General features: G+C 53.3%; 2 protein-coding genes across 2 annotated transcripts in view; one reads left to right on the top strand and one right to left on the bottom strand.

The window, feature by feature from the left end:
• The window catches only part of TSPAN32 (tetraspanin 32), a 32,356-nt gene extending 20,220 nt beyond the window's left edge, over positions 1 to 12,136 (bottom strand). Inside the window, exons 1-4 of the mRNA XM_032984969.2 lie at positions 12,073 to 12,136; positions 9,904 to 10,018; positions 8,465 to 8,562; positions 1,045 to 1,119 (exon numbers count right to left, since the gene is read on the bottom strand). Coding sequence (XP_032840860.2) covers positions 1,045 to 1,119; positions 8,465 to 8,562; positions 9,904 to 10,018; positions 12,073 to 12,120 — 336 coding nt within the window. The 5' untranslated portion in view covers positions 12,121 to 12,136. The remainder of the gene's footprint in view (positions 1 to 1,044; positions 1,120 to 8,464; positions 8,563 to 9,903; positions 10,019 to 12,072) is intronic.
• A 7,178-nt stretch (positions 12,137 to 19,314) lies between these two features.
• On the top strand, positions 19,315 to 20,962 carry ASCL2 (achaete-scute family bHLH transcription factor 2). The gene is made up of 2 exons (XM_042785188.1): positions 19,315 to 20,075; positions 20,170 to 20,962. The coding sequence occupies exon 1, from the start codon at positions 19,525 to 19,527 to the stop codon at positions 20,062 to 20,064; it is 540 nt and encodes a 179-aa protein (XP_042641122.1). The 5' UTR covers positions 19,315 to 19,524; the 3' UTR covers positions 20,065 to 20,075; positions 20,170 to 20,962.
• Positions 20,963 to 23,526: the final 2,564 nt, after the last annotated feature.

Raw genomic sequence — 23,526 nt, 5'->3', positions numbered from 1 at the left:
GTCCCAAACACTTATCTGAATCACTGCTAGATACTTTGGATGCTTGCCTAAAATATCAGTGTTCTACTTTCAGAAAAAAGAAGTCATGATTTTTTTGCACTCATTTTGTCCCTTAATTTTATTTTTTTTTCTTCTGAGTGCAGAGATGCAGGAAAAGGAATTAAGACCAAGCAACAACAAACTCCTCTGAATGGGAAGATGAATAAATATACAAAAAGCAAATTATATCAGATGAGGAAAGAGTTAAAAAAAAAGTCTAAAGTTCTTTAGGCTACTAAATATTAAGTTCAATTTCTGCTTTCCCCAGCAGCTTGCTACCCTGTCCCCAGGGGCACCCACTACAACGGGCAGGACTGTCCCATAGCAGCGCCCACGCCTCGGCTCGACTTCCCCAGCACCATCCACCTACCACAGCACCAGCAAGCTCTGAAGTAAACAATTCAAACCCCAGCTTTCTTGCAAATTCGACCTCATACAATCATCTTTTTCTGGTCCAGCGTGCCAGCGACTCAAAACACCATTTTTCACACTGGTGTTTTTACAGTACCACCGCTGGCAGTTAATAAACGCACCTCCTGGGTGTTTATCCTGGCCATCGCCAGAGACAACCAGGACAGTCACAACCTGCCACCCCCTTTGAACAGAGGCTCCCAATCGACCTTAGCAGGAATTAGAGCTGGCTGGAAATGACTTTTCAAAAGTCAAGCATCTCATTTAAAACAAAACGAAGCAAAACATCCCCTGCAAAAAGATCCCAAAGCTCCTTAAAACGAGACTTGCATTTTGTTTTGCCTTCGGGACAAAGCGTTTGCCCCGCATGGGGGTTTCCATGGCTTCTCCCTTCAGATGGGCCCATTGCAGAGGCAGCTGATGAAGCAGCCCTGTTCTTGCAAAGGACGGGTGCGACAGAGCATGCATCTGATAGACCTCGGCATGGATGGCTTAATTACCACCAGATGTCCCTTTTACGGGAGAAATAGTTGCTACAAAAAACATCTCCATCTGACGAGATGCTGGTGGTATTTCCTAGCAGCCGACGCTTACCTCCGTGCTGTGCGTGTATCTCCAGCAGGCAGCTGGGATCAATCCACAGAAAGCCAGAGCAAAACAGAAAAATCCCTGAGGATAAAGAGGAAAAATATCATCAGTTACAACATGGGGAGAAAAATGTCCATTTGAAAACACTGTCAGGATGTATTTAATACGCTTGTTTGAGCAAGTTTAGTTAAAGTTAGAGCTAAACATCAGCTTCTCTCATAATGCTGCTTACTTAAAAGAAACTAGATGGATAATAATGTGATTCCTCATCAGGAGCCCTCTAATTACACTGTGGCCGTTTGAAGAGGTTCACCTGGCTTCCTGCAGGATGGTTAACCTATTCTGACTAAATTCCCCTTGAGGAAAACCAAAAAAAAAAAGGGAGAGAAAAACATTTTATTTACAGTTTGCTCCTCTTCTGTAGCAGGACTATGCCAGAGAATAGCCTCTCCTTATTCATAGGATTCAAACCCCTGCATTTAAAACTCAGCTATCGGTTTCAAAGAGGGGAAAACCCCCCTGAATAGTCCCTAAGGAAGCGAGTAACCAGGATGGAGATCAAGCTGCTCTGGAAAAGGAGCTGGGCTTTACTCTGTTAGCAAGGTGGCAGCTGGACGGCCAAGCCGCCTTCCTTAAATCAGCGCCATCCTAGTTAGACAAAAGGATGACAGAAATATAATCAAGGCCAGCAACTGACCCTGAAGTGTCTAAACAATAACGGCAACAACGCAGGAGGTAGCTCGACTTTTGTCTTCTTCCCTACGCTTGCAGAGCTGGAAGTTACACACGCTGTCTCTTTATTTGAAAAAATCTGGTCCAAAAAAAAAAAACCCGATGTAAACAGCACTTGCCTGTTGTGACAGCTGGACCAAAGGATCTTGTTCACATTAAACAGAAATTTTAAAAAGGAAGAAGAAAGTGCCTGTAAAGCATTTGAAGGCCAAATGGGCTCATCAAATATGAATCCACAGCCTAGTTTTTGAATGGCAAAAGATGATGAATAAGCACCAGTCAAAAATTACTGCCCTTACAAGTTTTTCCATGAAACTGTCCCTCTTCCAACATGAAGTTCTGTAGCGGGGGAAAATTACCCAACTGACTTCAGCTTATTTTAGTTTCTGATTTTTTTTTCTATGAGTGTTTTAACAGTATGTTATAGCTGAAACCACTTTAAAAATATTAAATCTTTCATGAAAGTTTACCAAATTCAAGTTTAAGGAGAGGAAGAAGAGCATTGCTGCTACCAATTCTGCTTCACCAAAAAAACCTTTTGCTTAAAAAGTATGGTTTAGAGAAAAAAAAAAAAAAAAAAAAGCCCCAAACTCCTCCATATGCAGCAAGAAAGGAAAATGTGATACTTCAAATCCTGGAAATGAATGTGAACATGCCAATAAACTGCCTTTTGCTGGTTCTTGTCTGCCTGCTGCCTGCTGTGTTTCCCTGCTCGTGGCCGGACGATGCCCTGCCCGGGGGCTTTGCTCCAGGAACAACACTGCCGTTGGCATTTTACCACTTTTTTGGGGCTGCCTTGTTTCAGGCTCCGGGGAAAACCCTGTTACGGCTCTTACGAAAAACTTTAAATTATGTATGTCCAGTCTCTCCTTTTTTATTTTTCTGGCAGCTGCCTGGCCATATAGGCGGTGAGATCACTCGCTGCCTTGCCAGGAGCTGAAATGGGATAACAGAAGACCCTAAAGGAGATGAGAGTCTGATCAAATGCTGATGTGACAAGGGGGGTACAAGTGGAGAAGATGGGGAAGAGCACGCAGGGCGAGGTGTCACAGAGCAAAACACAGCACCAGCAAGCCCGAGCCTGGCTGGGCTGGGTGGTTTAACCCTGCAGGTACAGCAGGAATTGGAAGGGGAGGAGGTGAGGTTACCAGGGCATTTCAGGTTGCTCCTCACTAGGACTAGACCCTCCTCCAACAACTTCCCCCAAACAGCATAACAAAGCCAACATTTTCACCAAAATCAAGCTCAAAGACAAGAAAACAATAGAAAATCATGGCAGATAAAAAAACCCCAGCACTGATAGCAATGTGAAAGCTCTTCTGCACATCCTTCCAGTAAAGGTTTAATTGAGAGGCCCCACCATGAGCCTGGAGAGTGAGAACAACAGTGTCGCGAGTGGCACCACCCGGATTTCTCCCCCCATCCTCTCCCTTCCTTCCCACACCAGCTCCAGCACTTGCAGCATCCCTCTGGGGCCAGAAACCCCAGCAGACTGAAATCCTCCTTCTCGTCTTCCCTTTCTTGGTTCCACTCCACATCTCAGTCCTTCACCTCCAGCATCAGCTCTCCCTTTATTTCTGTCTGGCTTCTCTGGGAATACTGAGACATGGTCCCCCGGGAAGCTCCCCCTCCATCCAGCCGGTGTAGAGCAATTACATGGCTCTGAGATCATCTTATAAATTAATTATAGGATGCTTTTTCCCTTCCCAGCCAAAAGGCGTTTGAAAGACCGATCTTCTAATTACATTAGAAGACATTTGGAGGAAAAATGAAAAAGGCAATGCCTAGTTTGCATACGAAATGTGGAAGGGTTGAGGCTGGTTCACCACCTCCCAGATCCTTGGAGCTCCTCGGAGCTGGCCACAGGTTGCTGCCTACTCCCTTTGCAGGAGGCAGCCACATCATCCCTGCGGAGGGATGTCACCAGCCAGACATCAATTACTCTTTTATGAATGACCTTGCTTCCATCCTTGCTGCAAGGAACAATTTCTCTTCGGGAGGCTCGGCAGAATCTGCAGAAACAGCGCCTCGTCTGCTGGCTGGTGTATCTTTTAATTCACCTTTCTGACGCTTCCCTTTCGGTTAAGGGGATCCGCTTCACACGAGGGATCCCTGAGCTCAGACTGGGCTCGGTAGCTCTCTAAAAGCACACGATACGTTTTTGCCTTTCCACATAGCAAACACCAGCCGGTGGTCTCAGCCCGAAGGCTCCGGCTGAGCAGCGGGGCTCTGCCCGCGCCTGCTCCCCGGGGACCGCCGGCGCACGGGTGCCTCGCTCAGGAGTGCTGCACCGCGAGGGAGGGCACGGGAGACGGAGTCCCTGCCGAAGCAAGAGGCACCGCGGTGTTATTAAGGACCCTCTACACACTCGCCTACAGCGATACACCTGGGGACAGTGAAGAGAACAGCCGGCGCTGTGTGCTGGCACATCACTCTCAGTGAAAAAACGGGTTATTTCGGGCATTCACTAAGGCTTTTGAAATTGTTTGGAAACGGTGCTTGTAACAGCTTGAACACAAATTTTGCTCTACACAACTGTTTTTTAGGCTGGAAAATTTAGGTGTAAGAATCTCAGCTGGGATATTCTGGTTGGCGTGTTGCTCCATGCTATTTTTTTTTTTTTTTCCTCTCCTCTCTCTGTCTGACCAGATAACAGCACACAGTGCCTTAAAACCCTGCCGGAGCCAGAGTCTTTCCTTTGTACAAGCAGTACTAGCAAAACTGCAGTTTTCCTTCCTTCTCCTCCCCTTCAATAGCGACATGGCCTTCACGGGCCGTGAGAGCTGCAGGATGTTTACATTCAGAACTGACTGCATGATGGAGCACAGATCACCCAAAAGCAGGGTTTGCCAGCACTGGAGGACAGGCAGTAAATCTGTCACGACTCTCCCTGTTTAAAAGGAGCTTTGGGGATAATAGTCCAGGATTTTAGAACATAGTTTTTTATCCTTAAGTTCTCAGTTGCTTTCTAGAAACCAGCTTCCTCACAAGCATCAGTGGATGCACAGTCTGTCTGGTCTGGTGATGCTGTTAATGCATCAGGAGCTCCTGAGATACGTGTGCTTTAACCAATTTGACTTGTTCTGGGTTTTAACCACTGTGCACCCATTCCTGATACTAGGACAGCACCAGTAAGTCCTGCACAGACTGAGACCCCTCCTTGGTATACACAAACCTCCAGAGAGCCAGGCAGGGTGAGCATTTATAAATAGAAAAGAAAAAAATGCCCGTAGGGAAACTGAGGCACAGGAAGGAGATGGGATCCACCCAACAGGTCAGTGACAGGGCAATGCTCCTCCAAGCCCGCCTGCATCCTGGCGAGCGTTTTTCCCCAGGGTAGCTGGTTTACCAAGCGGCGTTGTGGTGGATTAGCCACATCAATGCAGACATCCCTCGAGCGTGGCTTGGTTTCCTATACAGCCACGGATGTCAGGCACCAATACTCTGGTGTCTTCCCTCTTTAATCAAAGAGTGAATTAAATGGTCTTCTAAACAAGACACATGCCTTGCAGGAGAGGAAAAGTCCTTTAAAGTCAATAGTGGGGGAAGGTGAAAAATCCTATTAACAAGTAGGAAAAAAGCTGCGAGCGGAGGGGGCTGATGACTTCTGCGAGCGGGGATCAGCAGGGCAGGACGCGACACCGACGTTTCAGAGCCCCACGGGGCTGAACCCCACTCCTGCCTGCGGTCACACCACGCCGCAGGCATTGGGGGGCTGGCTCTCCTGCCTGCATTTCTTGCTTGCAGAGCAGGGATTAAATACGAACTTTGGGAAGGGGTAGGAACTGGTGGGAAAACAAGCAGCGGGTTTGCCCTTGCTGTAAGATACTGAGAGAACAGAGGGGGGGCAATGTGTAGGAATAAACAAAGCTCCCCTATGTGATTTAAGATGCTGATCAGCTGCCTGAACAAGGAGGAGCAGAGAAGGTTGTTGGTGACCAGCTCTTGGGTATTCCCCAGCCCCTCCGTTCCTTACTGAAAGGCTGGGGCTGTCTCGGCCTCCCACCCGCAAAGGTGACGGAGGTTTCCCTGCATCACCCTGTGCCGAGGGCCCCGGGGAGCGGGGAGCCCGGAGGGGCAGGGATGGGGGAGCCCGGGGGGGGAGCAGGGATCGGGAATCGGGGAGCCCGGTGGAGCAGGGATGGGGGAGCCCGGGGGGGGAGCGGGGATCGGGAATCGGGGAGCCCGGTGGAGCAGGGATGGGGGAGCCCGGGGAGGGAGCAGGGATCGGGAATCGGGGAGCCCGGTGGAGCAGGGATGGGGGAGCCCGGGGGGGGAGCAGGGATCGGGAATCGGGGAGCCCGGTGGAGCAGGGATGGGGGAGCCCGGGGGGGGAGCAGGGATCGGGAATCGGGGAGCCCGGTGGAGCAGGGATGGGGGAGCCCGGGGGGGGAGCAGGGATCGGGAATCGGGGAGCCCGGTGGAGCAGGGATGGGGGAGCCCGGAGGGGGAGCAGGGATCGGGAATCGGGGAGCCCGGTAGAGCAGGGATGGGGGAGCCCGGGGAGGGAGCAGGGATTGGGAATCGGGGAGCCCGGTAGAGCAGGGATGGGGGAGCCCGGGGAGGGAGCAGGGATCGGGAATCGGGGAGCCCGGAGGGGAGCGGGAGTCGGGGATCCCGGAGGGGAGCGAGGATCGGGAATGGGAGAGCCCGGCGGGGGACGGGGATGGGGGGGGGACGGGGAGCCTGGCGGGGAGGGGATCGGGAATCCCGGCGGGGATCGGGCCCCCTCCAGCGGCGGAGGCGCAGCGGGGCCGGGCGCTTCCCGGGAGGGGCGGCGGAGCAGCCCCCCGGCTCGGGGCGAGCGGCCCCCCGGTCCCCTCGCACCCTGCCCCGAGGCCCCCCGGGCCCGGCCGGCCCCTCCCGCTGCCGGAGACGGCGGCAACGGAGCTTCCAGGCAACCAAAGGGCACCCCCCCCCCCCCCCCCCCCCCGTTATCCCCTGCTGGGAGCGGAGTGGGGTGCCTCCTGGCCGCAGCCGCGGGGAAAGCACCTCGCACCCTTCCTCCCCTTCCGCCCCCCAGCAATGACACCGTGTCCTCACCGCACGGGTGGCACCGGAGATCCGGAATGAAGACGGCCACCCCACCTCCTCTCCCCCACCCCCCGAGGACCCAAACTGTGAACGCTAAAGCAAAGTGAACAGGATCCCCACGGAGAAAAGCAAATAGCTAGTTTGGGGGGGGGGGGGGGGGTTTGCCAGCTAGGGGTTTCTCTGATGGCCAGAGCTCGGCTGTGTTACACCAAATCAGCCTGGCTGGGGGGGGGGTCAACGAGTGGCTGGAGGAAAGGACCTGCTCATCCTCACCCCCACGGCAAGGGGAGAGGAGGGCAGCATCAGGGGGGCCCTGGAGCAGGGACAGCAACACTGGACTTCACTGGGTATTTTTTTCTTCAGCTAGCGCTTCAGGAGACAGCTATAATTCTAGCAACCTCTTTTACCTAGTGGCACGTCCCAAACCATACCGCACACAGAGTAAGGCAACCAAAGAAACATTACAGAGAAGTTCAACTGTATTTTCAGGCAGCCCTGACAATGTCCCCTAGCTTGTACATAACCCATCTGTTATTTTAGATGCAGTAACTGCAGACACACGCTGAAGTATGCTTCAGCAAAAGAGAGGGGAACTAGGCGTACTCTGCTAGCGGTATTAATGGGGACTGTGTCACCCAGGCCCCTGTGAGCAGCTCAGACAGAGAGAGGAAGGCTGCGTATTGAGAAGGTGAAAGCATTAACTTCAGCAGCTGCTTTGCGCTAAGTTTCAAACTTCTCATTTCCACCATCAGCATCGTTTTCCCCAACTACATAGATTAGACAGATCTCTTGAAAGGTAGATTATATATGATAGCAATGCAATTATTGTATATTAAGCATAGCCTCATGCACAGCAACCTACCTGTTAACTCCTGCGCTTCACATAGCACGGACAAGCACGCAGTGAGCAGCGTCTTTCTGCTCATCCCTCCAGCCCCGAGGCTGGAAGCTGCTCAGTTCAGGCTAAGCCCCGCGCGCAGGCTCTGCTTTTAAATGGAGCTGAGCTCACAGCCCAGTTTACTCATGCTGGCATGGTCCGGGCCCAAACAGGCACCTCACTGTGAGTGATGGAGAGGAGGAAGGTGGCATTTCAGGTCTCGTGGTCCCCCTCTGCCTTCTCCTTGGAGGCTGAAACTGAGGGCCCAGCCCAAAGCCCTCGTGCCTGCTGCCATGCTCCGTAAGTCTCGCCCCCCCACTGTGGTGGGTGTTTGCAGCAAGGGGGGATAAAGGGGGACCTAACTGTGCTGTCACAAGTCAGAGGAACAACATGGGACTCAAAATCACACTGCTAAGGTTTCCCCACACAAACCATGTGTTGGCTTGGCGGAAGAAAAAAAGAATACGCTGGGAATCGTCACTGCAATTGCTTTGACAGATAAGCACCTCCCTTTGACCCCGCTCTGAAAGCTGCATACACAGCACCTTGGCAAAAGAAACAAGGCACAGAAGGATGCAATCCTCCGCTGGAAGAGCTCTGCAAGGTCATGCCTTTTACAAAAATGTCCCCTTGCAGCACAGGGTGGAGCAACACGATGTCCTTCCCCAGGCGTGCGTGCTCACCGAGCACAAGGCGGGACAGCCCCCAGTGCCACATTTTAAGGGTACCAGCCCGAGGTCAGAGCAAGCCCCTCCCGGCCAGGCCCCCCCCCCGGGTACGCACCATGGCGGTGAGGCACTGTGATTCCCGCACCGCAGCGGCAGAGCTCAGCAGGGCCGCGAGGATCAGGGTCATGCTGAGGCAGATCCCGAAGTAGAAAGCTGGAAGGAAGGTGGACATGGGAGCTGCGGTCAGACACCAAGACTTTAGAGCTAACAGAGGCCTGGTCTGATGCTTTCAGCCAGAGAGGGACCAGAAAGGGTATTTTGGGGAGCTGGTCTGTGAGGACCAGGTTGCAGAACTGAAATTGGTTTATAATTTACTCAGTAGCCCCCCATCTGCATATGCTTCGCTTGTCTGGCAGGGCTGTAAGCCCCTGAGCAGTTCCCACAGCTCGGGCAGAGCAAAACACCCTAAAAGGGTGTCGGTCCACCCGAGAGACCACAAGCTGTCAATCATTGCAGCACTCTGATAGGGATCCCCCCCGAACGGGGGGGGGGGTGCTGAGGCACAGCAGCGGTCCCACGGCCCCTATCTGGACATCGTCTGCTGCTAATCTGGTGCAACACTCGCCCTCCGGCTTCCTCCTGGCATGGGCAGGGTCACAGCCGGTATGCCGGGGCAGGGCTCAGGGACCACAGGGATGAGAAGGGCTTTGCAACCCTCCCTCGGGGCTAAGGGTGCAGAGAGTTAACGCCTGCAAGCAAGGCAAGTGGAAGTGTCAAAGGAGAGAGGTGGCTGGGCAAGGGGAGCCTGCAAAGCTGCCTTAAGTGCCAAGCTATCTAACCCTGGTGGGTGTAGGAAAGGGGGAGGGCTGGACCTTAGCCTTGGGCTAACATAGCTCCTACACCTGCCTTGCTAAACTGAAATTGAGAACCGGGATCTAGAGAGGGTATGAGCATGTTTAAGCCCAGAGTACCTCTCGGGAGAAGCGGCAGATGCGAGCGCAGCAGAGGCGAGCAGAGGATTTTAGTACCTGGGCTGTTCTCCTCTCTTTGCTCTAGCCTTGGACCCGAGACTCAGTTTATATTTCTCCCTCGTGTAGGGAAAAAAAACCACATTTCCTCCTCAAACGGGTGTTTTCCATGCATTTCTCCTCCCAGCCTCAATTTTCTACGCTCCACTTCAACTCCTGCAGCAGTCCCTCTCCCCACGCTCCCAGGGCCCTTCCAGCCCCCTGCACCTTCAGGTCCCCTGTGGCTGAGCTCCCCCCGAGCTTTCAGGGCAGCACAGGGGAAGGACGGGGACATGGTGAATAGCGGGACAGGAGCGAAGGCAGCAGCACCTGAGCACCCTGTGCTCCCACAGCACCCTTCGGTGCCAGGCGTGCGGCTCCGATACAGAAAAAAAAGGCCTGCGGGACTGTGTTAGTCCTAATGCATCCTCCAAAAGCCAGCCCCTGCCTCCTCCTGCAATACCTCTGCATTTCCTTCAATTGCTTTAGGGGATTTTGCAGCTCCTGGGTTCACCAGGGGCCTCGCTGGGATGTGACCGTGACATACCTGCATGGTGGATGACCCTGTAGGAGTTGCTCTCCAGGGAGATGTCGCTGATGAGGGTGAAGTGGAGCCCGTAGTGGGTGACTGTGCTCAGCGTGGCAATGGACAACCCCAGCAGCTGGAAGAGAAGGATTTTAGGAAGGGATTGACAAGGCAGCAGCTCCTGCTGAGGGCACACGTAGCTCTGAGGCGCATCTGGATGCTCCTGAGCCCCACGTAGATACAGACAGCCTGATCATCCAAAGACCACTGCGTGTACCCCAAGATGCACATAAAAGGACAAACCCCAGACACCAACACATGCTACAGCTCTTTTTCTCTCTTGCATAATAAGTGCGTGTGACACCGTGCAGCCTGCGGTTGCTTGGCCCGTGTCTGTGGATGAAATTCCCACCACGTGAAGGAAACCCAGAAAATGGATGCTCTTTCAGTTCCGCCCTGCTCCACAGAGTATGCATGTGCAATTATGAGAGCTGCCAGCTTCAGTAGCAGTTTCGGGCAGGGATGATGCTCTCTGCTTTGCTCTTTGCAGTGCTAGTCCCATTGCCCGCCGCTGGCTCTATTTCCTATTGTAGAGTGCAAAGAGCTGAGTCTTGTACTGCTCTTAAGAAATCTGTGCTGGTTTCTGTCTCGGGGACATGCTGCTGGGCTGTCTGTGTTTCTGTCCCATCCCCGAGGGCATTGGTATGCCCAAGGTGTGGGGTGACTACCAGCACGTCGCCCTCCGTGTTGCCCAGCACAAGTCATGGTGATAGAGAGGGAACATTTCTGGTGGCACCTGGCTCTGGGGCAGGGCTCCTTGCAGCACGGCCACTGGCAGAGCTGGGATGGAGGCACCAACAGCGGGACAGTTAAAGCCAGCTCCAACTCCAGTGTAATGAACCTGGGAGATACAAGATGTGAGGCCACACCTAGCTCCTAAGATAAGGCTTCATCATTTTGTGCCTTTACAATATGGAAACACAAGGCAGCTACTCCTGGATCAAAAGTGACAGCCTGGTGCCAACACAATCCCCACTGTATGACATTTTCTAATAGCTTCTGCTGGAGACTTACAGCTCCAGAGACTAAACACATCCAAACTGTAGCATTTTCTCCCTATAAATAACCCAATTTGTGGCACCTACTGATCCTTCATGCTGTGCGTTACTGCATATCGTGACTCACGCCCAGCAAAATGCTAAGTGCTGCATCGGCTAGCTCAGATTTCTGAGAAACGCCAGTCTAAAATCCTCCCAACAGCAATAACGTGATTCTAGCCATCCACAGCAGCTGTGCCTTAACATCTCCTCTAAACATGTTTGGTACCAATCCTCCTTTGATTTCCTCCAAATGTCATATTTTTTTATTTGGAAGAGAGAGCAACGTACAGCCGCTACAGCCAACAGTCTTGAAATGTTGAAATTTGGACAAACTATAAATTTCACATGTGGCCCAAAATAAGGTACTATTTTTTAATTACACTCTTTCCAAGCCACCAACCCTCTCTGAACTAAGTACAGGTTGTTATTATTATTTTTTTTAAGCTTGCAGGCTTTGATGAAGTGAAAAGGCAAAAACCACATACAACTTGAAAACGTCCCTAAGTGTTCCCCAGTCTCCAACATTTCCCATCAGCTCTAACAGCTAAATGTCAAGAAGCTCTTCTTGAATTTGCTTCGAAAGCTGATAAAAAGGATCCCTAGAATTGCTTCCGCTTCGCGGTGCAGGTCCACAGGTGTCTCACACACACTTCCATTGAAGCCTCGCGGTTTCGTATCCTCGCTGATCCCACCTGCAGCCGACCACCCTCCCAGCAACAAGCGTGCCTGCAGCAGGTCCATCCTCCCTCTTTTTGCTCCAAGGAGACAGGAGCAAATATCTTTTTGCTGAAAACCACCCGTTCTGCCGGCAGCGGCCTTTCCTTCCCCCTCCGAGGCGGCCGCCGGGTTGCGAAAGAGCCGCAGCGGCGTGACAGCCCTGAGAAACCAGAAGTCTATCAGCAGAGGGGGGAGCGATGCTGGTGGCCAGCGATAACCGCCCAGGGCGCAACGATAATTCGGGCAGTTGGCTTTGCTTGCCCTCCACCCGCGAAAAACAGAACGTGGGAAAACCCGAGCCTCTCCGAGCGGGGCGGGAAAGGCAACGGTTCACCTCGATTCTGCGGAGATCCCCTCGAACCTGCCTGCTCACCATGACACAGAGGCTGGTCACCAGCAGCTGGCACTTGGTGGTCCTCATCCCGCACCTCGGTCCCACGGCTCCTTGTCCCCAGAGAGAGCTGGCAGTTGGTCCCTCCAGCTCTTGATAAAGCCTGGGTTTCCACCGAAGGGAGGCATGGCCACAGCGGGGCCTCTCGGGAAGTGTAGTCCCCACCACGTGCCGATGCACCTCCTCCTGCCCGATTATTAACTCCTGTTTAGAGCAGCCGCCTTCTGCCCCGGCTCTCGGTGGGCTGCCGCCAGCTCCGGCATGCAGCCAGCGGGGAAAGGAGGAAAGGCATAAAGAAAAACAGCTTTTCACAGAGGTCAGAGCAAAGCTCCTTAAAAAGTTTTTTGAAAGTGTTCAATCAGTATCAAAATACCCTCTTTTTCGCTTTCACTGGGACGCAGTTTTGCTTAATGAACATTGTCACTAACTATTTTAAATCTGCATAAATAGTATCTTGGGAAAAAGTGTAGGAAAATGTTATTTAGAAAAAAAAAATAACCCGTTGTTTAAAGAAGAGATCAAAACCCCCAAACAGATCTGCATAAGAGTCTTTCCTTCCAATTTGAAAACCGCCACAAGGCAATAACCTTTGCCTGAGACTCTATTAAAACTTTTATTTGTAGGAGAGAGAAACAAAATCCCTTTGGTAGTATTCTATTCAGGAAAATGGCTATACATAAATATAACCCCCTGCTCAGGAGACCCTCACCATCCATGGGCATTTTGACTCTGTCCTTTCCCCTCTCCTAGCACCAAAGACCCCATGGGCCCACAGCTACAGAAGACTGAGGTGACTTCTGGTCTTCAAAACCAGCTGCCTGCTGGATGTGCGTTTCCTGAAAGTAAATCACAAAAAAAGCCTCAAAAATAGTATGGCCGAAGGGAGGCTGGAAGACTGAAAGCCTTAATCATCCTTAGTTTGGGAGCTAGACCAGTGGAAAAGAGGTGAAACAGCAGAATAACGGAAACTAGTTGCACTCCCTCCAGGTGTCAAAGAAAGAGGGCAAAAAGGTAAAACCACCCCACATCACTGACTGCAGGTACAGGAAAATGGCAAAGAAGAAAGAGGGGGAGAGTGAAAAAAGGAAGGAAGATGCATTTTGTAAAGCAAAGAGAAGCAAGAGAAAGTGAGTTGCACAAAGCCACATACACAGAAAAAAAGCATGTCATGATTTTCTGATTAAATCACTAGCTTCCTTGCAAGCTTTCTTGCAAAACAGCTTGGCTGCAATCTCCTGAGACACCAGTGAGAGCTGCCACAGCCGTTTCCAAAACCAGGTGTGGGTCGTGGGTCCCTGCTGCCCACTGATGTACCCAGGTGCACACAGGGACCTTCCTACTCCAGCCACCAGCTGGAAACCACCTGAGAAAAGCCAAGGGATGGACAGCGGGAAAGGAGAGCAGTGGGGAGAGGGCAACGGGCTCAGGGTGGGGGGGCAGCTGCTGCCCGGCCACACACATCCAGGGGCACTAACCGGACCCCCGTGGGGACAGGAGTACAGCTGCAAGGTGACCATGTCCACATGGTCCCCACCATGGGTCGGGGTGGGGGGGAAAGTGCCTTATAGAACACCGTGGTGGAGTTAGAGCTGCACCCAAACGCTGAGCTGTTAGCTCCCGTCGGTTCTTCTGGTGCTGCGGGACAGACGGTGGGGTTGTCACCTGCATTTTCAGGGGGAAGGACCACCAAAGGGGCAGGGGTACAAAGGCAGCAGGGCTGGTCCACAGGTGGAGTTAGGGGTTAAGCTTGGAAGGGCTGCAAGAAGGCACGAAGCCAGCTCTGCGTGCAACACCAGGTCCAGAAGCCCGACCGAGAGCGACGGTGAGTTAGGGGCGAGGGCGAAGCCGCGGTGGCACCGGGGCTTGCTTCACAGCAAGAGACATGGGCTAAACCACGCAGCCCACCTTCGTTTCCCCCTAGACCCCAGTTTCCTTCCCCAACCCCAAACGCACGCTACCGGAGACCTGTGCAAAGCCAGATCTTTCACTAGAGGTCCCCACAGGCCAGCAGAAACCCTTCCCGAAGGCCTGGGAGACTCGAGCGGGTTTTCTGAAGGGAATCCACGGGCAGTTCCCCTTGCAGTTCCCCAGAGGTGTCCTCTGTCCCTGCAGGAGCCCTGCACCTCGCTGCAGGACCACCTGAGAGGTCACAAAATCATCACCTACACCCCTTGGAACTGCTCCTAGTCTCTCCGCAAAAGATGCTCTACCTCCTTTTGTCGCCAGCCATAAAAACAAGGCACCTTCGCTGCCTCACCAAGCTCTCAAAGAGGGTCTGTAACTTTAAACACCTGGGTTTAAACAGATGTTTCCTCTGGTTTGGCTGCAAATGCCTAATCCCGAGTCGTTTGCCCATGTCCTCTGATGCTTCTCAGATGCTTCTCCCACCTCCAGCGCTCGGTGCTCTGCCTTTGTGCCCGCTCCCTTGGTCACCTGCTCCGGCCCTGTGCTGAGTTTGGGGGGTAGAATAATTTCTGCTGATTGCCTTTCCTCCTTCTTACACTTTATCCCATAGAGGCATGGCTTGAAAGATTCCTCTCTGGGGCAGAACAAATGTGAATATCCAACATCAAAAAATAATAGAGCAAAAGAAGTTACTCCCTCCTACCGAGAGGAAGTCAAGAGTAGGAGCACTAGTAGACCTGGGGCGTTAAGGGGATGGGACCTGATTGAGGGAGGCACATTCGGCATGTGCAAGGGCACCACCGCAGCGAGGGCAGGGGGAGCGTGCGTGCTCCTCTTGAGCGTGGCTGCCGAAAGGGCGTCTTTATAACGCTTTCTGTGCCGTGTCGTTGGCCCACGCCTGCCTCGGCGGCCCTCTGCCCAGAAGCAGGCTGTCCCCTCCCAGCCCCATCCCAGCGGGAGGGGGGAGGCAGGGCTGGAGGTATGCCAGGGAACCGTCCTCGCAGCCGGCGCGCCGGCCGGCCGGCGGCGTGGCTTTTCCAGCAAGACTCGGCCTCCTGCTCACCCTGCTGCCTTTTATCAGTTGGTCCTCTTTGCAAGAGCCCAACTTATCGCCCTCAAATGCAGTGCAAAAACCACAGGTGACCACAGCTCCCACCTGCGGTTTCGTCTCTTATCTCTGCTTATCAGCCGGAGTGTGGAAAGAAGGTAGAGAGGCTGAAAACACCATGGGGGAGCCCAGGTGCCCTCTTCCTTCAGCTTCGTGGCAGCTTGCAGCCTTCTGCCGGGCTGTGAAAATACATATCGGCATCCCCAGCTGCACGAGTGCCGGAAGGACGTGCCACCTTGTCCAGAAGGACAGGATTGATTTAAAAAAAGGGAACAAAGCCAGATCATGTTTTTTTTGCAGAGCTGAAAACCTCCAACCCTCTTCCGAGCTGGAGGTAAACGCTGCCCACACTGTCAGGTGGGTGTCCTAAAAGAGCTGGGGTGTTTGATGCGTTAACGCTGCATGGGGCGAACTTGGGAGACTAAACATAAATGGAGAAGAGGCTGAATTCATGCTAGTGCTTTCTCGTCATCCACTTCTCTGGCTCTCGCTCCGTCGGTGCAGCCACCAGGGATGCAACAGCAGCACCTCAGCCCCAGCTGCTTGAACTCCAGCCAGACAGCAGGTAAGAGAAATCTCCCCCCCACTCAGCTTTGGGGCGCTGCTACTCGTGCTCCCACAAAAAGATGGGCTGGAGGCAGCGGAGAGGAGGTTGCCCCAGGAGGCAAAACTACACCCGTGGTCCAGGCAGGACACATCCGTGCCTCTCGGGAGCCTCCTCCTTTGCCATCCACACCGCTGTTAGAGAGAACGCCTCTCTTCCACGGAGAAAAAGAGCTCCAAATGTGGCAGATTTACACGTGTCACAGGCTCAGCCCATTCAGTTCCTCAGCTACTGCCCGTAACACATCTATATTCACCCTGGAGCACGCTCGTAAATAAAACATGCCCATATCAAGCCGCACCGGAGCCAGGGAGACCTCAGAGCCCGCGTCTGCCTTCCCGGGCGCATCACAAGGATGCATTGTAAAGGCTGCTTAGCATTCATATAGTACATACGCACAATCAAAGCTAAAAATCAACTTTTAAACCCAGGGCTGCCTCTTTTCAAGAAGGGAAGGAGAGGAGAAAAGGGGGGAGGTGCTTTGCCAAGCTTCAGATGCACCATACAACTCCGCTGTGAATGGAAACAAGGCTGGCCAGCGGCTGCCTTGGAAGAAACAAAACCAGAGAGAAATCATAAAATCTCCAAAGGACTTTTTCATTTATTATTATTTCCAAATTCTATCTTAGAAATCATCCAGTGATTCCCAGGCCTTTTGAAATTAATTATAGATGAGCAAAAAAATGTCAGAAGAGTTATTAAAAAGAGTTCATCAAGCCCAAGAAAGATCACATTTGAAATGAGCATAAGATGAAGCCAGGGAGTTCCCCTCAAAGAATGAACTCAAACTTCTTTCCCTCCCCAAAAGTGAAACAACTGTACTCATAGCTCTGAAGCACACCCCCCCTACTTAAACTATTTTTTTTTTTTTTCTTTTCCATGTGGTACCTAGTTGCAAACCATAACTGCTCAGGAGACAGGTGTGAAAGTGATAGACATGAAGACACAACTCTCACCCTGCTCCCAGCAAAACCAGTGCAATCAGCCTGGCAAACAGGGATTCACCTGCTCACCAAGAACAGGGATCCCCGACTGCCCATCGCCATTTATTTCAGGCATTTGTCCTCTTGAGCTTTACGGTAATGTGACCTCTATTGCTTCCCACTGAGGTCCAGGAAGTTTTGGAAAAAATTAAATTAAAAAGCTCGTGTCAGCCGCCTGTAACGCATGGGTCAATGGCGGGCCTGAGCCAGCACCTCGCCTGCCGCCTTCCCACCGTCCCACGCCCCAAATCAGGCGGGAGAGTTTGTCCCTCATCTCGGGCAGATGCAAGAAATAAGACACAGTGTCAGGGCTCGGAGGCCCTTCACTGCGGAGTTCCCCCTGCTCCGAGCAGAACTCGGCCACCTTGCACGGCGCTGGCCGAAGCCACGCGGGGCTGCCAGCTGTCCACGCACCCACCCCGCTGTTGCCTTACCTGTGCCAGGAGAGGAGAAATTCTTCCCCCACCCTCTGGGGATGGGTAGCACATTGCTGGATGCTCTCTTTCTTCCCAGATTACGATCAGGAAGTTGATTGTGAACACAGACAGTGTTTAATGATGCCTTGTTCGACTGGATCTTACATAGTCATTAGCTTCATAAAGAGATTTCAAATAAGATTACGTTTCTCAGAGCAGAAGAGGTACCTACCTTCCTTCAGACTACCAGGAAACCGGTTGTATTGTTAAGAAAGCAGCAGCAGTTGCTTTGTGCTGGGCTCAGGCCCAGACCTGGCTGGAAATGCGCATTGCGATCGGCAGCCCCGAAGCCAGCTTGGACAAGGCAAGTTCACCCCTGAGCTGAGCGTGGAATCGCTGGGGCTGGAGGCTGAACGCTCTCCCTTGAGGCTGGTTTCACTGCTGTTTGAACTGTGCGTTCTTAATGAAAAAAAAAAAAAAAAATCCCTGTAGTTATTTTTGTATGATAAAAATCCAGCTATTACTCTTGAGCGTGGCTCTTTGATACAGAAGGGTTTCTCTTGGAAAGCTTCAAAGGCAGCAGCTTCCTCTTTCCAGCGAGAAAAGCTTGCATCAGAAGTTAGAGACTGGGTAATAAAAGACCAGCGATGCTACTCCACTGCAGTATTGCCCTTTGTGCCTCAGCTGCTGTCGCCACGGAGGGAAGGGAAGCCCCTGTGCCCGCCACGGCAGCTCTGCAGATGCTGCAGACAAGCGCCAGCGTGACAGGGCCTGAGGGGAGCGAGCCATCCCGGGGCCGCTCGCGCACATTTCTGGGTGCAAGCAGCTCTCCCGCCTTTCCCAGGACCCCCTCTTCAGGTGGCTGCTCCCTAAAGAGTAGGTAGAAAACAACCCGCCTCCGTGTCCCATCTAGAAATCACGGTCGGCTCTCTGTAGGACTCTTTTTGGCTTGGAGATGCCCCGGGGAGCGGCACCAGAGGGGTTTGGGGTGGCCAGGGGCACTCAGCTCCTCACTGCCGTGCCCGAAAGGCGTTGCAGGGCCCCGCTGGCACCCGCCCGCGCGGTGACGGCCCTGCCGCCGGCACCCACGCATCCCGGCCACCAAGGTGCTGCCGGGGGCACCGGCTGCGAGCATCTTCCTGCCGAGGGGGTTGCGTTCCCCTCCAAAACCCCGAGCCCCAAACCATCCCCCTGCCCGCACACCTCTGGGTGGAGGGAGACCCTGCAGAAGGCAATTAGCTCTAATTACCGGCTGCTGCTGCAAACCCGCAGGTAGCTGAGCCCCCCTCGGCCTCCTGTCGCGCCGAGGGGCCAAGGGGCCAAGGCAGAGAGGGCCGGAGCCAGCGGAGGGATCTGCCGGGGAGGTTTTAGCATCGCGTCGTTTTCGTGGGGTTTGTTATTTTGGGAAAAGGCTGGGCAGGAGCAAAGCCCCCAGGACAGCCCAGCTTTGCGAGGTCTCCGAACGCTCCCTGCCCCGCTGCTCTGCCCGCCGTAGCAGCGGCAGGGCGGCCCGGGGGGGGCCACGGCACCGGGAACCCTAAAACCTTTGCATTTTCCTTCTCCGCTCCACGCCTTTACCCTCAAAACTCTCCTTTAAGCCCGAAGAGCTGGCCCGCAGCGATCGGCCTCTGCAAAGTGACTTACGCAACTGCTATAAATTCATATTTTTAAAAAATTTTTTAGTTTTTGGGTGCATGTGCCCAAGCAGAGCGGCGGTGTGCCCCTCGGGTGCCCGGCTCCCACCCCGGTGTCTTTCTGTGACACGGTCACCCACGCGGTGCCCCCGGTTTGGGGGGGGGGGGGGGGGGGGAGTGTGTGTGACACACGGGGAGGGGGGAACAGGAGTTAAGGGGGGGGAGGCGGGGCGAGAGGGGAGCCCCTCCCCCGACCGGTAATAAACATGAAATTAAAAAAAAAAAAAAAAAATTATGAAAAATAGAAAACTAGAAGCGGTGATGCACAGGCAGGCGCCGCGAGCTGAGGGGCGGGCGCGCACCCGCCGTTCCCGCGGGGGGGGGTGGGGGGGGGGTGGGTGTGTGGGGGGGTGTGTGTTGGTTTGGCGGCGCCACGCGCCGGGCGCGCGCGGGGGCGGGGGAGGGGGGGCCGCGCGTGGCGCGGCGGGCGCGGCGCGTGCGGCCGGCGGGGGCTCGCGAGCGGCGGCGCGTTGATAAGGGCCCGGCCGGCGGCGGCGCGCGCCGCAGAGGCGCGGAGCGGCGGCGCGAACGGACGCCCCCGCATCGCTTTTTTTTTTTATTTCTATTTTTTTTTTTTTCAGTTTTTTTCTCTTTCTTCCCCCCCACCCCCCCCCCCCCCTCCTTTCTCCCTTTTAAACTTACTTTGACATCCCGCCCCTCCTCTCTTAAACTGCACCTTTACTTCGCGCGCTCTCCGCTCGGCCGCCGCCGTGGCCGCCCGGCGATGAACGGCGGGGCCCTGCCGCCGCTGCCCCCCGCCGCCGCCGCCGCCCCCCCCCGCTGCCGCCGCCGTCCCGCCTCCCCCGAGCTGCTGCGCTGCAAGCGCCGCCTGGCCTTCGCCGCTCTGCCGGGCGGCAGCGGGGCGGCGGCGGCGGCCGCCGTGGCCCGGCGGAACGAGCGGGAGCGGAACCGCGTGCGGCTGGTCAACCTGGGCTTCGCCGCCCTCCGCCAGCACGTCCCCCACGGCGCCGCCAGCAAGAAGATGAGCAAGGTGGAGACCCTCCGCTCCGCCGTCGAGTACATCCGCGCCTTGCAGCGGCTCCTCGACGAGCACGACGCCGCCGCCGCCTTCCCCGACGGCCGCGGGCGGGCAGCCGTCGGGGAAGGCGGCGGCGGTGGCGGCGGCTACTCCTCCGCTTCGCCCTCCTTCGCCTCCTCCGTGCCCGGCTCGCCGTGCTCCTCCGAGGAGAGCGGCTACGACGCGGCGCTCAGCCCCGACGAGCGGGAGCTGCTGGACTTCACCAGCTGGCTGGGGAGCTGCTGACCCGGCGGGAGGTGAGGGGGACCGGAGGGGATGGAGGCGGGGGGTGGGGGGGAGCTCCCGGGCGGGACGCGCACCCACCGGGGCTCTCTGCACATCTCTCCGCAGCCTCGTTCAGCCGGCAGCACCTCAGCGCCCTCGCCCTCTGCAGCAGCCAGCATCCCCATCCCCACCCCACCCCAACCCCCAAAATACCCCGGCAGGACCCCGCTGGCTGCTTTTCTCGCCGGGCTCACCCGTCGTCTTCGGGCTGTGGAAAGTGCAATGGTGTAAATGACCCCCGGGGCTCCGCTTGCCCCCCCCCCCCCCGGAGCTGCCGACGGAGAGGAGGCCCGAGGGACCCCGCTTCCACCCCCCGGCTGCTTTCTGGTGTTGCTTTGGAGGGGTGGAAAAAAAGAAATGAAAACCACTTGATGCTTCCTTGTTTCTGGAGGGGGAGGGAATTTTTTTATCATGTCAGAGTCTATTTTATATGTAACTCGAACTGCCTATGGGAACACTGGTGTATGAAGACTTATTTTTGTACAAGAAACCTTAGAGAAAAGGGGTGAGGAGATGGTTCTATTTTTAGCAAGTCCTATTCCCTTGTTCTTGAACACTGCCAGCTAGAATGTTTTTGGAACATACACGGTTTAGATTAAAAAAAAAGCGTTGTGTTTTTTTGGTGTTTTTTTTTGTTTTTTTTTTTTTTTTTCTCCAAACACTTTAGTAAAAGACTGTAAAGTTATGTTGTGTCTTAACGTGGTGTCCAAGTTTGTCTGGTGTGAAGGTCCACTTCTTTGAAAACTGAAGTTTGTTTTTTTTTTTTTTTAAAGATGTATTGAAGGCATTTTTGTATGCACTTGCTAGGATTTCTTAAGTTGTACATATGCAGTTTTTAAAAGAGTATCGTATTTTATGTAAATTGACTTTATAAATAAAAATCTATTTATAAATGACTTCAGGGCTGTAAGGTACGTGTATTTGTCAGAAATGCCCAAGGTAACTTCTGCCTGAGACGGTGGGAGAGGGGAATATGGAGGGATACAGGAGAGAAGCAGTTCTGGACCAGGTTTCAGGTGCAGAAGGGAATAAGTAGCAGCACAGCATAACTTCCAGGCTTGCCTTTTCCCCCCCACCCCCTTCAAGTTTTAGGAACTCAGCACTTGGTGTGAGTACTGCAGAGATGATATCTGGGGAGATGCAGATGTGTATAGGAGGCAAGGCAGGTTTGGTGCTGGTAACTCCTTTTCCTGGACATGCAGAAGGTGCTGCAGGCTGTGCTGCCTGTGCCTACAGTGATGGGAGAGTCACGGGAAGGTAAGGAGAGAGGAGGGACTGGGTGTCTGAAGTCTGTTTGTCCTGGCAGCTGCTCTCAGGAGTTAGGTTGGGGGGCCTTTATTCAGGGGAGCAGCACCTCTAAGAACAGGTTTGTAATTCAAAAGCCACACCTAACCTAACCAACAGCGTTCCACTGACCTACTGCTTCAGCTGCGTGCACGTATACTTTATCTAAATGCAATAAGCAAACATCAATTGGTCCTTCGAGACTATTGCCAGAGACTCCTAAACTCTGTCTGTTACTTTTGGGCTCCTGCTGAAGACCTGCTTCGGTGGAGGTGAGCCAGAGGTAAGACAGATTGCTGCAAAACAAAGCACCGTGATGATGGCATGAAAAACTACAGCAGAGGCTGTTCCTTCCCTGAACAGAGCTCTAGTGAGTGTTACTAGTTGAATGGAGCAAAAGGGGCTGGCCTATAGAATATGCTGAGCAAACACAAAGCAGGAAGGGTCATTAAAACTGACCTACTTTACAGGGACTGTGTGTATAATCTCTCTGCTGCCTTAGTACTGGGAAGGTAGAATTTCTCAGGAGTGTGATCACTCAGCAGTCCCAAATTCAGTAATTGCAGTGAGTGCTCTGTAATCCAGATCTAGAAGAGTGTTCCACATACATGATTCCATGTGGCAAACAAAAAAAAAAAAAACAAAACAAACCCAAACATGGAAAAACGCAGGTTCTAACAGCAAGTGGCATTTAGGAGCCTGCAAGGAAGAGCAACAGTTACCGTGCTTCAAGTTCATTCCCTAATCAAAGTTACTCTAATAAACAGTCCCTTTGAAAGACCCTGGGAATTCAAGTGCTTAATACGTTGCTTGCAGAGGTTTTGCCCTGTATGGCTCTTCAGCAGTCCCTCAGGTAGGAGTGAGAGCTGTGGGCTGACCTGGGTGGTAAGTGGTGGGCTGGGGGGATGACATGGTACCTAAACCCTGTGGGGATTTAGGGGCTTCATCCTCACAGGTGACCTCCAAAAACTGTCAGGCATAAACCCATGCAGACCCCCCCACATAGTAATTCTCAGCCTAAAACAGCAGCATGCCATCTTTTCCAAAGAATTTAGAAATCGGGACGGCTATGTTTATCTGCACAAGTGTCTCATTATGGCAGAATGCATATGGTTTACTACTGGTTGGCAGGGTGTTTGTTTTCCTTCCTTAGGAGCACTGATGATTTTTATATTTCCAAAAGCAATATTTGGCTCGTGGTCAAGTAACTCCCAGCATCGTTACTAGGTTCATTGGATCACCCAAGATTCTGTTGCAGCAACGTTAAAGCAGCATCAGCTGTAACTGTATTGGCAAGAAATTAGCTGTGAATAGTCTTCACTTAAGCAATATTAGGAAAAAAAAAGAGCTTAGCATCACAAGTTACCTTAACACTGTCAGCCAATGTTTCAGTAGAAACTAAATAGGGGGAAACCAGGAATGTACAATTTACTTCGGAAAAAAACAAGGTGGTCATGAATCTTTCAAACACTTTAGGGGAAAGAGGGTGCAGGGAGGACGATGTATGCCTGTTTTAGAAACATGAGATGGACAGAGGGACGACTTTCCCCATCCGTGGTGACCCCAAGTCACTAGCAGATTCTCAGACCAAGCTGCTAAAGAGGCTACACCACAGAGAGGGGCACTGAATCACTTTGCCCTTTTAAGAAAGCAGTAGGGAGGATGCAAGGTAGGTTCTTCAGCAGAGACAGCAGGTACCTTCAGCCAGCCCAGCTCACTCCTGTTCTCCTCAGCAGCCACCTGAAGACTGCTTGGATTAAGTTCAGAAGACTCCTGACTCTAAAAGCTCACACCTGGACCTCTCAGCCCCGTTTATGCAAAATAGTGCCAGAGCAAAGACTTGGAGAGGAAAGCCTTCTGACCGTGGGAGTCACCTGTAAGCAGCAAGAGTAGCACCAGAGATCTGCCTTCACAGCCAGGTGCTTCTCCTGCCCGCAGGAGCCACCTCCACGTGATGGTGAGACCTCCAGTGTCTGGGTTAGCTGCCATCAACCAAGGGCTGCTGTGGGAGCTTCCAGGAAACCTGGGTGCCTGCCTGAACTGCCACCCGAAACACTTGTGGCAGGGAGGGGGAATGTCTCTGATGAGCACATCATTTCTCTTTAGGTGTGTAACTAGAAATTCAGTGCCTAAAATGGA

The sequence above is a fragment of the Tyto alba genome, unplaced genomic scaffold, assembly GCF_018691265.1.
Source record: "Tyto alba isolate M040663 unplaced genomic scaffold, T.alba_DEE_v4.0 Super-Scaffold_8, whole genome shotgun sequence".
NCBI lineage: Eukaryota > Metazoa > Chordata > Aves > Strigiformes > Tytonidae > Tyto > Tyto alba.
Note: the sequence above shows the minus strand (reverse complement) of the source record. Positions and strands in the feature narration are given on the sequence as shown.